General features: G+C 41.7%; 1 protein-coding gene across 1 annotated transcript; it reads right to left on the bottom strand.

The window, feature by feature from the left end:
• Positions 1-4,583: 4,583 nt before the first annotated feature.
• On the bottom strand, positions 4,584-15,299 carry riok1 (RIO kinase 1 (yeast)). Its single transcript, XM_036966583.1, has 17 exons — positions 15,136-15,299; positions 13,971-14,184; positions 13,761-13,851; positions 12,916-12,985; positions 12,758-12,800; positions 10,946-11,038; positions 10,475-10,587; positions 9,930-10,010; positions 8,394-8,480; positions 7,788-7,925; positions 7,384-7,487; positions 6,778-6,884; positions 6,500-6,565; positions 6,263-6,382; positions 5,991-6,044; positions 5,582-5,701; positions 4,584-5,225 (listed from the first exon to the last, which is right to left on the bottom strand). Exons 1-17 carry the CDS (start codon positions 15,189-15,191, stop codon positions 5,115-5,117), a joined length of 1,668 nt encoding a protein of 555 aa, XP_036822478.1. The 5' UTR covers positions 15,192-15,299; the 3' UTR covers positions 4,584-5,114.
• Between the last annotated feature and the right edge of the window lie 19 nt (positions 15,300-15,318).

Here is a 15,318-nt window from a genome sequence, read left to right as displayed (position 1 = left end):
CTCTGATGCTGAGTAGTATTTTCAAAGCAAAGTAGACATCATGCAAGACTACAAATCCCTGCAAGCTCCTGCACCTCGTCTCTAGCTGACACCTTTGCTAACAGGTATTGTATCAATTCAAAACTTTCACAAGACAGTTCACAGAATTATCAATATTTAAGAAATGTAGCCAATTTATTTATTACGACATTTAGGTAACGTTGCAAGAACTAGAGAGATGTACTTTTTCCTCTGTGGCAGTCTTGTCCAGGTTATCATGGCATTTGTATTTCTTTGCGATAGCCATATTAGCGTTTAATAAAAAAATATTAATTCACCTTGTCCGGGAGAGATTTACAGGTATCAAAAACGTCACGCCAGGGTAAGCCTACACTTGAAGTGTTTCTCATTTTTCCCGGTGGGGGATATTAATGGTGGAAAAACGATTGGAACCATTTGTTTTATCGCTAGGCATTATGACTCATACGGTGGTAGTCGTTCGGAGACAGCTGCATGTAAACGGTGTTGAGAAACATTTTAGCCTGAGGTGCTGACGAACAGACCATTTTAATCAATAACGTTGGCAAGGCTGACTCAATTTTAAAGAGCTTTACTTTTGTCTACATAAGGAAATCATAAACAAATGTTTAGACAGTTTTCCCTTTACCTCTTAAGGATCCCCCCCCCCCAATTTTCGCCTACAATGACATAATCAAATCTAACTGCCTGTAGCTCAGGAACTGAAGTAAGGAAATGCATATTCTTGGCACCATTTGAAAGGAAACACTTTGAAGTTTATGGAAATGTGAAATTAATGTAGTAGAATATAACACATTAGATCTGGTAAAAGATAAAGAAAAAAAAAAACGTATCTATTTTTTTTTTGTACCGTCTTTGAAATGCAAGAGAAATGCCATAATGTATTTTCCGGCCCAGACCATTTCTGTTAAATGTTGTATCAAGACTGCCCAAATATGCGTATGAATAACTTTTCATGTTCAAAACTGTGCACTTTCCTCAAACAATAGCATGGTATTATTTCACTGTAATAGCTACTGTAAATTGGACAGTGCAGTTAAGACTAACACGAATAAGCTTTCTGCCAATATCAGATATGTCCATGTCCTGGGAAATGTTCTAGTTACTAAAAACCTCATGCTAATCACGTTAGCTCAACCGTCCCGTGGACGTTTTAAGAAAACCCTGAATTAAAGTGCATATTTAGATAATCTGACTTTCATATTGAAATAGTTCCAAATTCAATTAACCTTGGTTAAAAATGATCTTTCCTCAGATTGATAGCATGTAAACTTGCAGGAGAAATACAAGGACTGGAGGTGAAGGGGTCACACAGGGTGTTCGTACGCCTTACCAACTACTCCCAAACAGGAAATACAGGGCACAAGTGTACATGGTGGAAGTGGCCTGGTGTCACCAGTACATAGTGGAGGTGGCCTAATGGGAGCTGTCGTCCAAAAAGTTATGCTTTTTTTTACTCGTCTGTCCCTAGAACAGTCTTCCAAGAGTCTTGATGACTATCTACGTGCTTTATGTCAAACTGAAGTCAACTTTTTGGATGAGATAGGTTCCATTATGTCCAGCGAAAACCAATTACTGCTTTCCACAGAAGGAACCTCGTACCATGGTGGTGAAAGTGTGATGGTTTACTGCCTCAGGACCTGGACGACTTGCCTTAATAGAAGGAACCATGAATTCCTCTCTGTATCAGAGAATTCTACCGGAGAATATCAGGCCATCCGTCTGTGAGCTGAAGCGCAGCTGGGTCATGCAGCAAAAAAGGCCTACATGAAAATTGTTAAAAAGCAAGTTTTGAGATGTGGCAGACCTTGAAAGGAGTGGTTCATGCTTGTAAACTCCCAAAATGTCTGCATTGGAGAATGGGCCAAAATTCCTCCACAGCGATGTGAGAGACCAATCGACAACTACAGGAAGCTTTTGGTGGCAGTTAGTGACTGCAGGTAGCCTAGTGGTTGGAAGGTTGCTGGATCCAATCACCAAGCTGACAAGGTAAAGTAAGAATTTGTTAACTGACTTGCCTAGTTAAAAACGTTAAATAAATGTAAAAAAAACTCAGTGTAAGGGGGCAATTACTTTTTGCACACAGGGGAATTAGGTGTTACATAACTTTAAATTAGTATAATTTATAAACTCAGCTTCCCTTTATCTAATAGCAGGTTTTGCTTGAAGATCGGTTAACATTCAGTATCAAAAAGAGAAATCAGAAAAGGGGCAAATACATTTTCACAGCTCGAAACAAATACATTTTACACAACGGTTTGTCTGCGCAAAAGTAATTGCTCGAAGCATTGGCGACACCCCACAATGGTTAAGCATCGACTAGCCCCCGCGATATGCAACTTTTCAGGGAAGTTAGGAACCAATATACACAGGCAGTAGGAAAGCTAAGGCTAGCTTTTTCAAACAGAAATGTGCATCCTGTAGCACAAACTCCAAAATGTTCTAGGACACTAAAGTCCATGGAGAATAAGAACCTTCTCCCAGCTGCCCACTGCACTGAGGCTAGGAAACACTGTCACCACCGATAAATCCACGATAGTTGAGAATTTCAATAAGCATTTTTCTATGGCTGGCCATGCTTTCCACCTGGCCACCCCTACCCTGGTCAACAGCCCTGCACCCCCCCACAGCAATTTGCCCAAGCCTCCCCCATTTCTCCTTCACCCAAATCCAGATAGCTGATGTTCTGAAGGAGCTGCAAAATCTGGACCCCTACAAACCCGCTGGGCTAGACAATCTGGACCCTCTCTAAAATTATCAGCCGAAATTGTTGCAACCCCTATTACTAGCCTGTTCAACTTCTCTTTCGTATCGTCTGAGATCCCCAAAGATTGGAAAACTGCTGCGGTCATCCCCGTCTTCAAAGGGGGAGACACTCTAGACCTAAACTACTACAGACCTATATCTATCCTACCCTGCCTTTCTAAGGTCTTTGAAAGCCAAGTTATAACAAACAGGTCACCGACCATTTCGAATCTCTCCGAGCTGGTCATGGGTGCACCTCAGCCACGCTCAAGGTCCTTAACGATATCATGACCTCCATCGATAAGAGATATTACTGTGCAGCCGTCTTCATCGACCTGGACAAGGCTTTCGACTGTCACTCACCACATTCTTATCGGCAGACTCAACAGCCTTGGTTTCTCAAATGACTGCCTCGCCTGGTTCACCAACTACTTTTCAGACAGAGTTCAGTGTGTCAAATCGGAGGGCCTGTTGTTCGGACCTCTGGCAGTCTCTGGGGGTGCCACAGGGTTCAATTCTCGGGCCGACTCTCTTCTCTGTGTACATCAATGATGTTGCTCTTGCTGCTGGTGCTTCTCTGATCCACCTCTACGCAGACGACACTATTCTGTATACTTCTGGCCCTTCTTTGGACACTGTTACCTAACCTCCAGACGAGCTTCAATGCCATACAACACTCTTTCCGTGGCCTCCAACTGCTCTTAAATGCAAGTAAAACTAAATGCATGCTCTTCAACCGATCGCTACCAGCACCTGCCCGTCCATCCAGCATCACTACTCTGGCGGTTCTGACTTAGAATATGTGGACAACTACAAATACCTGGGTGTCTGGCTAGACTTAACTCTCCTTCCAGACGCACATAAAACATCTCCAATCCAAAATTAAATCTAGAATCGGCTTCCTATTTCGCAACAAAGCCTCCTTCACTCATGCTGCCAAACATACCCTCGTAAAACTGACTATCCTACCGATCCTTGACTTCGGCGATGTCATTTACAAAATAGCCTCCAGTACTACTCAGCAAATTGGATGCAGTCTATCACAGTGCCATCCGTTTTGTCACCAAAGCCCCATATACTACCCACCACTGCAACCTGTATGCTCTCGATGGCTGGCCCTCGCTTCATATTCGTCGCCAAACCCACTGGCTCCAGGTAATCTATAAGTCTTTGCTAGGTAAAGCCCCGCCTTATCTCAGCTCACTGGTCACCATAGCAGCACGCGCTCCAGCAGGTATATTTCACTGGTCACACCCAAAGCCAATTCCTCTTTTGGACGCCTTTCTTTCCAGTTCTCTGCTGCCAATGACTGGAACAAATTGCAAAAAATCACTGAAGGTGGAGACTCATATCTCCCTCACCAACTTTAAGTACCAGCTGTCAGAGCAGGTTACAGATCACTGCATCTGTAAATATCCCATCCAAATACCTCATCTCCATACTGTTATTTCTTTTTTTGCTCCTTTGCACCCCAGTATCTCTACTTGCACATTCATTCTGCACATCATTCCAGTGTTTAATTACTAAATTGTCATTATTTTGCCACTATGGCCTATTTATTGCCTTACCTCATTTGCACACACTGTATAGACTTTTCTTCTATTGTGGTATTGACTTTTTTTTTTATTCCATGTGTAACTGTTGTTTGTGTCGAACTGCTTTGCTTTATCTTGGCCAGGTCGCAGTTGTAAATGAGAACTTGTTCTCAACCGGCCTACCTGGTTAAATAAAATAACGTCTTGGATTCAAATGCAGGCAATTGGTTTCCAGAAAAAAATACATTTTCCCTATGGGGACAATAAAATCAGTAAAGTGAAATTAAGTATTTCATGGTAAATAATGTTTAATTATTTCCATCCCTATACAATGTGAGGACTGGCTGGCTGCAAGCCACAATTTTCATGTGGTTATTTTGGCTTCTAAATGACTAGCTTTTAGTACAGACCATTAGGAGCACCTGCCCTGCAAACTGTTGCAGTAACTGTACATAGAAGAGCCTTGAAACCTCGTTGGTAAAATGTTTCAAGGTAAAGTACAACTTCATTTAGATATTTTTTTTTACATTTAATTGAACTGCTTTTCTATAGCGATTATCATAAAACACTAAAGCATTGTGCATAACACCTGACATGGTCAACAATATTTTGCCCACATACTTCTTATATAATAAACATGTCATATTTTTTCACTGTCTGTTAGTGTGGCCTAATACTGCACAACTGTTCACCAGTTTCACTACAGTGTTACTGAAGGCCTGTGTGTGTTGAGCACGGAGGTTTACATCAGTTCATGAAGTCACTGGGATAAAAGTTCATGTTTAGGTCTGGTGTATTCTTGATTACTGGGTCCACTCATTTGCCTTTCTTCATCTTTGAAACCCTCTCCTTTCTCTTCTTCACGTGTTTCGGTGTTTTGTTTTTTCTCTTTTCCCTCTGGGCCTCCTTGGCCAGTTTCTTCATCTCCTAAGAAATGCAGAAACAGGTTTGAGTATAGAATGTCAGATTAAAGCATTGATGTAATTTTAGGTGACTTAAATTCAGACTGAAAGAAATCTAAATAGTTTGTGATATTTGCAGAACATGCTCCAGATTTAGTTTTGTCTAGGCCATGTAATAACCTAAAAGTAGTGGGCACAGTTACAGGGTTACAATAACCACAAGGTGCTCACTCCCTCTGGTGGTCAATTGTGTCATTTCCTTATTTTTTTATTCATACCTCCAATGCAATAAGATGTTTGTTTTTTAAATCTGCTGATAGCAGTTAAATATTGCAAGATTACTTGACAAATTCACCTTCACAGTTTTAAATAGAAACATACCTTCTTGTCAATCTGAGACTCCTCTCCCACAGACTCCTGTTTGCCACCATCCTCATCTTCATCTTCATCCTCTGAACTTGAGCTCTCCTCTACATCACAGTCCTGGAGCAGGGCAGGTACCTACAAATGGAGGGACGAAATAACAGTCAACAATTAAACATTTACAACAGTCAATAAACAATCATACTACTTAACATTCCTCAACTCATGCAGGGTCATGGTAAAAATATTCACAACCACACATTACTTTATTCTCAATTAGAAGCCATTATTACAATCTGTTTATTTCAGTTGACAGTCGCCACAGAAAGCCATACCTCTATAAAAAAAATATCAACCTCTCTTTAATTGACACGCAACCTTTGCTGCCAATTCACATGGGAAAAGGGTGGCATTGAGTTTGACTTACTGTCTGAACTCCAGACAGATCCTTCTTCAGGCCCGTCACTGTCTGGTAGAGGATCTATATCAAAGAGATCACAGGCATTAATACAGAAGAGCCAGATTAATAAATCCCAGTGTAGGGGTTGGCTCAATCACATTGCTACTGAAAAAAAAGTAACAATAAATATCAGGAAGTAGAGAAACCTGTAAAGTGAACCATGAGTTAGGGGGTTGTCGACTACTTTGGTGTCAGAATGGTGTGTTTGAGCGGTGACTTCAGGGTTTTACTCAACTCACGTTGTCATTCTGCATGTTGTGCGAGGACTCGTCGTCTTTCATGTTTGTCATGGCGTCCACGTCACGTTCGTAGTGGCTCACTTCTGTAAGTGTGCGTGGGATGTACGCGTTCTTAAACACCTGTCACAGTTCAACCATAAACCAAAAGAGAGAAAACGTCAGAATATCGTGGAGGAACCCAAAAAAAAACATTTCACCTTCATGGTTATCAGATCTAAAAAATAATAAAGACTTTACCTCCTCATTCACACTATCCTGATTGGACCTCTCCTCTGCCGTCCTCTCGGAAGCAATGTCCATCGCCTACAAAGAAAAGAGAGCCACCATGAACACAGGCATATCAAACGGCCATGCTCGCTGAGTACTGAGCGTGTACAGAAACGCACGGAGCATCCCACAGTGCAACTTTTTCACTTGACAAAACAAATACAAAAAAAAAAAAAAACTGCATACGGTTATGATTCAATCGTGTAGATAAGTAAACTTCACATCAAATGAAACATCCCCCCCCCTACCTTTTCCAAGTAGAGGTTGATGTTGCTGCTGGTGATGGAGGGATCGGTGACGAACTCAAAGAGCTCGCGCAAAGTCATCGCCGCTACCCCTCTCTTCAGGAAAAAGTCTGAGGGACACGGGACCAAATCTCATCGAGCCTTTTATCCAAACTCAGAGCCTCATACTTCCAACAGAAACCATAGGCACGGGACACTCCTAGTATATGCACTGCCTCTTGTCCTATAACCTCTCGTCTACATTAACCTCTGTGTTTCACATATTACGTGCATGTCGGGTTGGAGTTACGGCAATCTCAGATGAAATGTAGCTACATTTGACGATATTAAACAAAACAGAACTTTCATTCATGTTTTGTTTCGAAAAACCTTTTAGAATATTAGAACGCTTTGTCAAATAATAAAAGAAACCATCTGTGCTTTAGAAATGCAATATTCTATTACCCACAAGCATTAAGGCTGTGGTTGGTTGACAACGTCACAGAGCGCTGATCTAGGATCAGCCCCCCCCCCGGGTCATATGTATTATGATGGTGAAAGGCTAAACTGATCCGGTATCAGAACTCTTTCTCTAGCGACTGTGTGAATACGGGCCTGGGCCACACGTACCATTGACATTGGTACAGTCTTTGCGCAGGAACTCGAGAGCGTGGGGGTGGTCGTGCTCCACAGACTGGGACACGTCGATGATGTAGGCGTCACCGTCGTTGTACCTTGAAAGATAAGCAATAATTGAATATATATATATATATATATATATATATATATAAACAATTGAATGCATCAATTTAGTCAACCCCAGTATCTTCCATAATTGCACCAATGGAAGTGTTTTTCCTTAAAGGCACAATCAGTAATATTTCCTGTTGTTCAATTCAAAATGGTAATTTCAATGTACAATACAACACCATTGATTCTCTATGAATATCTCACGAAGAAGAAACACCTTATGAATATAACTAATAAGTGTAATTCACACACACACGTACATCAGATAACAAGAGGGAACTTACAGCATGTTGAACTCACTGAGGTCTGAATGGACCAGCCGGGCCTCCTGGTACATAACCCTCATGTTGTGTATCACCTGGAGATACAGCTCGCGTGCTTTGGACTCGGACAGGGAAGCGTTCTTCAACAGAGGAGCAGGCCTGGGACCAGAGATACAGATTAAAACAGATCTTCAAAGCCAGGAGAAGCATCCACGTTCATCAGTTTGCTATATAGTAAACGTAGATGTGTGTGCAGACCTGCGTAGAATGCATCTCAAACACCACACACTGCGATAACACAGCAGCAAAAACAACAGCGTTCAACATTGACATAGTTAAAGTATAGAAAAACATAACAGCCTTAACAGTAGTTACCAGAAGTTCCAGAACAAAACCCCCTATTAAACTTGTTTGCTCTCAAATCATCACATTAGCAATGACAACAGTTGAATAAGTGAATTGTTTGTCCTTTTTGAGAGAATTGATTTGGACCACAGCTTCACTACATACAGGCTAGATAAAACCAGAACTTACACATAGAACTAGGAAACAACCTTTAAGCCAGACATAGTAACCGGTATATAATATTGACATGTCAAAACAGAAACGAAGCCTGATCATACTTACATGTCATCCTTGCCGATGAAACTCATGAGGAGCACGTGGCTACGCAGCATGATTGGCTCCGGACTCGGGATGCCTGCCGTCTGCAACCTGGAGACAGGCAGTACGAAGAGACAAGCAAAAACGCAGGGTCGTATTCTTTCGGGCACACCACAGAGTGTTGCAAGTGAAACGGAAAACCAGCGTTTCTTATTGGACAGTCCAAGTAGTCCCTCCCCTTTTCAGTCAGTTTTCAAAATTAATTAAAACTAGTGAATTTAGGGTCAAAGGTGATTCATTGACACAAGCGTAGGCTTGTACCCAACGGCGCCAGGTAGTCACCCCAACGGCGCCAGGTAGTCACCCCAACGGCGCCAGGTAGTCACCCCAACGGCGCCAGGTAGTCACCCCAACGGCGCCAGGTAGTCACCCCAACGGCGCCAGGTAGTCACCCCAACGGCGCCAGGTAGTCACCCCAACGGCGCCAGGTAGTCACCCCAACGGCGCCAGGTAGTCACCCCAACGGTGCCAGGTAGTCACCCCAACGGCGCCAGGTAGTCACCCCAACGGCGCCAGGTAGTCACCCCAACGGTGCCAGGTAGTCACCCCAACGGTGCCAGGTAGTTAACCCAACGGTGCCAGGTAGTTTACCCAATAATGTTGAATTATTTGACGTTCCAGAAGGTATCTGGTATCGGTTCTTAACCATTTACACTAACTTGAAATGTTTCTTACAGAAGGAATATGAAAAGTACATGCATAAGCACGGTAGCAATTGAAACAGTTTGGAGATTATGGGAAAATTATTAGACCAAATTTGAGGACAACAGTTCAACTGACGAGACTGAATCCAAACATTGCACTGTTGATTTGATCTGTATTTTACATTCACTGCCACATTAACGACATCTGAAAATCCTCTGGATACTTTGAGTAACATGATGACAATATTCCTGGACAATGTGTTGTAGGTGCAACATAAGAGAATGACAAGAGGTTGAGGCAGAGGACTAACTGGTGTCTCCAAGTGGACACACACACACACACCTCTCCAAAGTGTGCATTTTTCCTAAGTATATTGAACAACAATATAGAATCAACATGTAAAAATAAAATAAGTGTTGATCCCATGTTTCATGAGCTGGAATAAAAGATGACAGAAAGTCCATATGCATAAAAATAAAATAATCTTTCAAAATACATAAGGTTCTCTTAATTTACAGCATTTCTCTCACTCAGACAAACCATTTGCAAAAGTTGCCCAATTATTACGGGAGGGACGGGCGCAACTTCTTGTCGCGTGCAATGCTCATGTTCAGATCGTCTCGTCAGTCAAAACCCATACAGAGCTGTGAAGAGCAGTCTGAGCTATGACGTCATGTATTGCATGTTACTGTACAGCCACTGCGTTCCGATTTAGGCGCTTATCATTGCCCAAATCTGCAATTTGCAACCAGTATATGGGTATGAGTGTAAAGGGGTAAATACCACCTTAAACCGGGAGTAAAATAAAGCGTAACCAAGGTTACTTTTTCCATGGCTCATCTTGGGGATGCTCACCTGATGAGGTTTCTCATCTCCTTCTCGGCCCAGGTTCGCACCATCTTCCTGGGGTTTCCTTTACAGTAGCCATGGCGGAACCTGGAGGGCAGACGACAGACTTCATCAGCTTTAAACATGGCTGATGCAATCCAAGTCTACTGTACGCTAGGGATGGGCGTGAGTACTCGATTAGTTTATATTGGATTAATAATCGCATGCAGGTACTCAATATAAAATTGCAATTATTTAGCAGGTTACATTTCTAAGCACTGACAAAATCAACTAATATGCGTTTGTTTCTAGAGTAGGTAAAGTGCAGTAAAAAAATATTTTTTAAAAATCTCTTTCAGCCCTATTTCACATTAAAAAACGCTAACATGCGAGTACTCAAATATTTTTCAATGCGAGTATATCCAACACAGAATCTTTCAAATGCCCATTCCTATGGTACACAACAGACTGCACCAAATAGTTAGTTCCACATCAACCCCTTCTGAAATACGGTTACTTAAAGGTCTTGGTTTTATAACACCATCTTAGACAAGCCAGGAAATGCTGTTCACCTGAATTCTCCACTAACATATTTGTCACGGTCCTTGAACAGTAAGATGGAGGTCTTGTAGATCTTGATGGCTCTGCTCTCACCATTGGCAGTGGTTGCGTGGTAAACATTTGCCTGTTGGTAAAAAGCACTTTGAAATAATGAAACTGAATATGCCATTCGTAGGACAATAAGTTGCCCACAATTTTTTTTTTTTTATATAACAACTAGGCAAGTCAGTTAAGAACAAATTCTTATTTACAATGACGGCCTACCCCGGCCGAACCCTGACGACACTGGGCCAATTGTGCGCCGCCCTATGGTGACTCCTGATCACGGCCGGGTTGTGATACAGCCCGGGATCGAACCAGGGTCTGTAGTGATGCCTCTGGCAATGAGATGCAGTGCCTTAGACTGCGGCGCTACTCGGGGAGGCCCAAGTGTTCCACAGTGGTGGATACATTTGCCTCATGACGTTGTGGGATCAACTTGCCTCTTTGCCTGTGCTGATACATCCATTGATCTCTGAAATGACACCCCTGCTGAGCATCTTAAACAGAATCATTCGCGTCCGCGGGTCCAACACCTTTCAAACAAACAATAAGGAAATCAATTCACTGTTGATTTTCTGTTACTCAGGCTTACGCTAACACTGAAATCAGGTATGAAATCCAAACAGAATGCCATTACCACATAAAATAACGTCACTTTCAACTCTGATTTAGTACTATTGATTCAATTGTTTTTTTCCCTGCATCAATCTACACACAATACCCCATAATTACAAAACAAAAACAGGTTAAGAAATGTTTACTAATTTACTAAAAATAAAAAAACAGTCTTCTTGGGTATGACGCTACAAGCTCGACACATGTATTTGGGGAGTTTCTACCATTCTTCTCCGCAGATCCTCTCAAGCTCTGTCAGGTTGGATAGGGAGAGTTGCTGCACAGCTATTTTCAGGTCTCTCCAGAGATATTAGATCGTGTTCAAGTCCAGGTTCTGTCTGGCTGGGCCACACAAGGACATTCAGAGACCTGTCCCGAAGCCACTCCTGTGTTGTCTTGGCTGTGTGCTTAGGGTCATTGTCCTGTTGGAAGGTGAACCTTCACCCCAGTCTGAGGTCCTGAGCTCTCTGGAGCAGGTTTTCATCAAGGATCTCTCTGTACTTGGCTCCATTCATCTTTGCCTCGATCCTGACTAGTCTCCCAGTCCCTACTGCTGAATAACACTCCCACAGCATGGTTTCTGCCATCACCATGCTTCACCGTAGGGATGGTGCCAGGTTTCTTCCATATGTGACGCTTGGCATTCAGGTCAAAGAGTTCAATCTTGGTTTCATCAGACCAGAGAATCTTGTTTCTCATTGTCTGAGTCCTTTAGGTGCCTTTTGGCAAACTCCAAGCGGGCTGTCATGTGCCTTTTACTCAGGAGTGGCTTCCGTCTGGCCACTCTACCATTAAGCCCTGATTGGTGGAGTCCTGCAGAGATGGTTGTCCTTCTGGAAGGTTCTCCCATCTCCACAGAGGAACTCTAGAGCTCTGTCAAAAGTGACCATTGGCTTATTGGTCACCTCCCTGACCAAGACCCTTCTCACCAGATTGCTCAGTTTGGCTGGGTGGCCAGCTCTAAGAGTCTTGGTGGTTCCAAAATTCTTCCATTTAATAATGGAGGCCACTATGTTCTTGGGGACCTTCAATGCTGCAGACATTTTTGGTACCCTTCCCCAGATCTGTGCCTCGACACAATCGTGTATTGGAGCTCCACAAACAATTCCTTCGTCCTCATGGCTTAGTTTCTGCTCTGACATGCACTGTCAGCTGTGGGACCTTATAGAGACAGGCGTGTGCCTTTCCAAATCGTGTCCAATCAATTGAATTTACTACAGGTGGACTCCAATCAAGTTGAATAAACAGCTCAAGGATGATCAATGGAAACAGGATGCTCCTGAGCTTAAGATCAAGTCTCATAACAAAGGTTCTGAATACTTATGTAAATAAGGTATCTGTTAATTTTAATACATTTGAAAAAAATTCAAAATATTTGTTTTCACTTTGTCATTATGGGGTATTTTGTGTAGATTGATGAGGGGGAAAATGATTTTATCCATTTTTGAATAACAAAATGTGGAAAAAGTCAATGGGTCAGAATACTTCCCAAAGGCATTGTATGCATTTATGTGTAAAATAAATAAATACACACACACACACAATATATATATATACACACACACAGATTATCAAAAAAAAACACACATATACACTATAAAACTCCAACGGGAATAAAACTATTTTTAAAAGCACACCTGCTCAACTGTAGCCCGATCAGATTTGTCTTTCACTCGAAACCTAGCGGAAGTAACCACAACAGCCAACAAAATTATTTTTTTATACAATAACAGAAATAAAAAGGTACTCTTTACTCCAAGCAGTGCAATGTCATGTTCAGTGACAGGTTACATACGTGTCAGCATTTTGTTGTTTCTGCATCACGGTCACTTTGTTGATCACAGAGTCAGCATAGTTGAGCTTATCTACAGTAAAACAAACACATTCAGCGCTCTATACAGTTACTTCTCACATTGTATTATCCATCTACACAGCTAAAATACTTAGTGCTGAGCGATTGGTGCTTTGAGGTCGGTTCGGTTCCTGTTCGATTATCAAAAAAAATACCAGTTTGCGATTATTTGAGTTGAATGCTGTACCCCAAATAAAACAATGAATAAAAGTCCCATGACAGTATTAACCATAATTTATCCACATTACTTTAATAAAATATTTCAGTTCTTGTTTATATTACTTGATTATTTTACTCCAAGTCGTCTCTATAAAGCTACTGCCTATGCTGTCTGACAAAATAACTATTTTGTAGTAAACAAGGCATGCCGAACACCATCAATCCTTTTCATAATTTCAGGTAGAGATGTTGCTAAGCAACTGCTGCTCTCTATATATGACCTCACAATCATGCAAGCTTGTCTCTTCAGTAGCAGGCGTAAAAGAAACAGACTGTACAGGTAGATGTGCAATGGATTATGGTCATTGTAGTTAATTACCACGTTTTATGCACTAAAATATGTAGAATATTGGCCTGTTGGAAACTACAAATCCCTACTACGGCACACAGTTCAGGGTGGATCTTGATTTATCTCGAGAGAAACTGAAATGTGCTCATTGAGCTCAGAAAGAAAACAGAACGAAATTGAATTAAAATAATTGAACAGTAGTCAATTAGTTGTTTTAAAAATGAAAAATTGCCAAAATTTCAGTTAATCGCTCAGCACTAAAAATTCTACTTGAACTCACCTAAATTAATTTTGTGTTCAAACTTCCTCAGAGCCTTGTCAGTTGGGGTTGACAGTTTCTGTGATTTGTTACTAAGATTTTGTTTATTTGCCTGCAAAAAAAACAAAAAACAGATGACATCAATTTGCTTCATTGTCTCATATACCCAATATTGGCTCCTGCTATGGGAGCAGATTATTATCAAAATCCATGTCGAGGTTCTGAACTTACCTGGTGATTCATTCCTGTTCTATTAGCCATGTAGCGTTTTGTCAAGTCCCCAGTCTCATTCCAGTCCCAATCATCATCATCCTCTTCTTCCTCCTCCTCCTCCTCCTCATCATCACCATATTCACACAAATCATGATATGGTGTTTCCAGACTAACGTCACTGACCTGGCCCTCTATTGCAAGCATCTCCTCAGCTGGTTGGGTGATGGCAACACTATTTAAAAGAAACATAGCTAGTGGTCAGGCTCTGTACATTGAAACACTGACAGAAAGAAAACAAATAATTGACTTAGCTAGCTACATGAACAAAGGGAGAGGGGCAATACATGACATGCAGTGTGCTGTTTGTCTTGAGTCATTACATACGTTCCTTGAATAATCTCTGCTAGATTTGCAATGCTAAATGCAATGTAAAGAGACATGGGCTACCTTGTTTTATAGATAACGTTTCATACTAGCTAGCCAGCCTAAAGACCGGCAGATGGCGATATTCTGGCGCATGATTGTGTGAAATTGTGTTTCATATGGAAAGTATACATATTTTCCCAGTTTTCTCGCCATTAAATTGAGTTAGGGAGGAAATCAACGCAATTTGTAACCTGAATGGAGAATGTTATGTACGAACCGGTCCACCGGTGGATATGAATGTATAAACAAGGCTGCGTACAACAATATCGCCATCTGCCGGCCTTTTGGATACGAGCTAACACTTGAGTAAGCACAGGACACGGACACAACTCTCCTAGAGTTTTCATTAATTTATTTAACTAAGCAAGTCAGTTAAGAACAAATTCGCCAACCTCGCCCTAACCCGGCCCAAACCGGCCGACCCCGGTCTAACCCGGCCAATTATGCGCCGGCCTGTGGGACTCCTAATCACGGCCGGCTGTGATAGTTAGCTGGTTAAAGTAGCTAGCTAGATCATTTAGTCAAAACTCATGTTGTGAAATATAAATTCAACACGCTTTTCTTTTATTTTTTAAACGTATCCAATAAGTTGTTCAAACAATGAAATAGCTAAATACTTAGCTATAACTAGTTATATGCCTGTGGTTGGTCGCTAACGCTAGCTAACGTTAATGCCAATGCCACGCATGCTAGCAACAACAAACAAGGATATAAGTACGACTAGCAGTAAAAGGCTATAAAGGATACTTGTCGACACCTGTTTGATTCGTCCGCATCATCAAACTGTCCTGGTACAATCTGGGCCATGGACATTTCAATTCTGTATTTCACTCCAATGTGAGTTACAACTCGTGTAAGAAGCTCGTCTGTTTCTACACACTTCCTTCTATTTTTCTTCTTCTTCGACGAGGTTTAACAGCGGGTTGGCATCCAATAAATG

This window comes from Oncorhynchus mykiss, chromosome 28, assembly GCF_013265735.2.
Source record: "Oncorhynchus mykiss isolate Arlee chromosome 28, USDA_OmykA_1.1, whole genome shotgun sequence".
Lineage (NCBI taxonomy): Eukaryota > Metazoa > Chordata > Actinopteri > Salmoniformes > Salmonidae > Oncorhynchus > Oncorhynchus mykiss.
The sequence above is the reverse complement of the archived record's forward strand: the minus strand, read 5'-3'. Positions and strand labels throughout refer to the sequence as shown.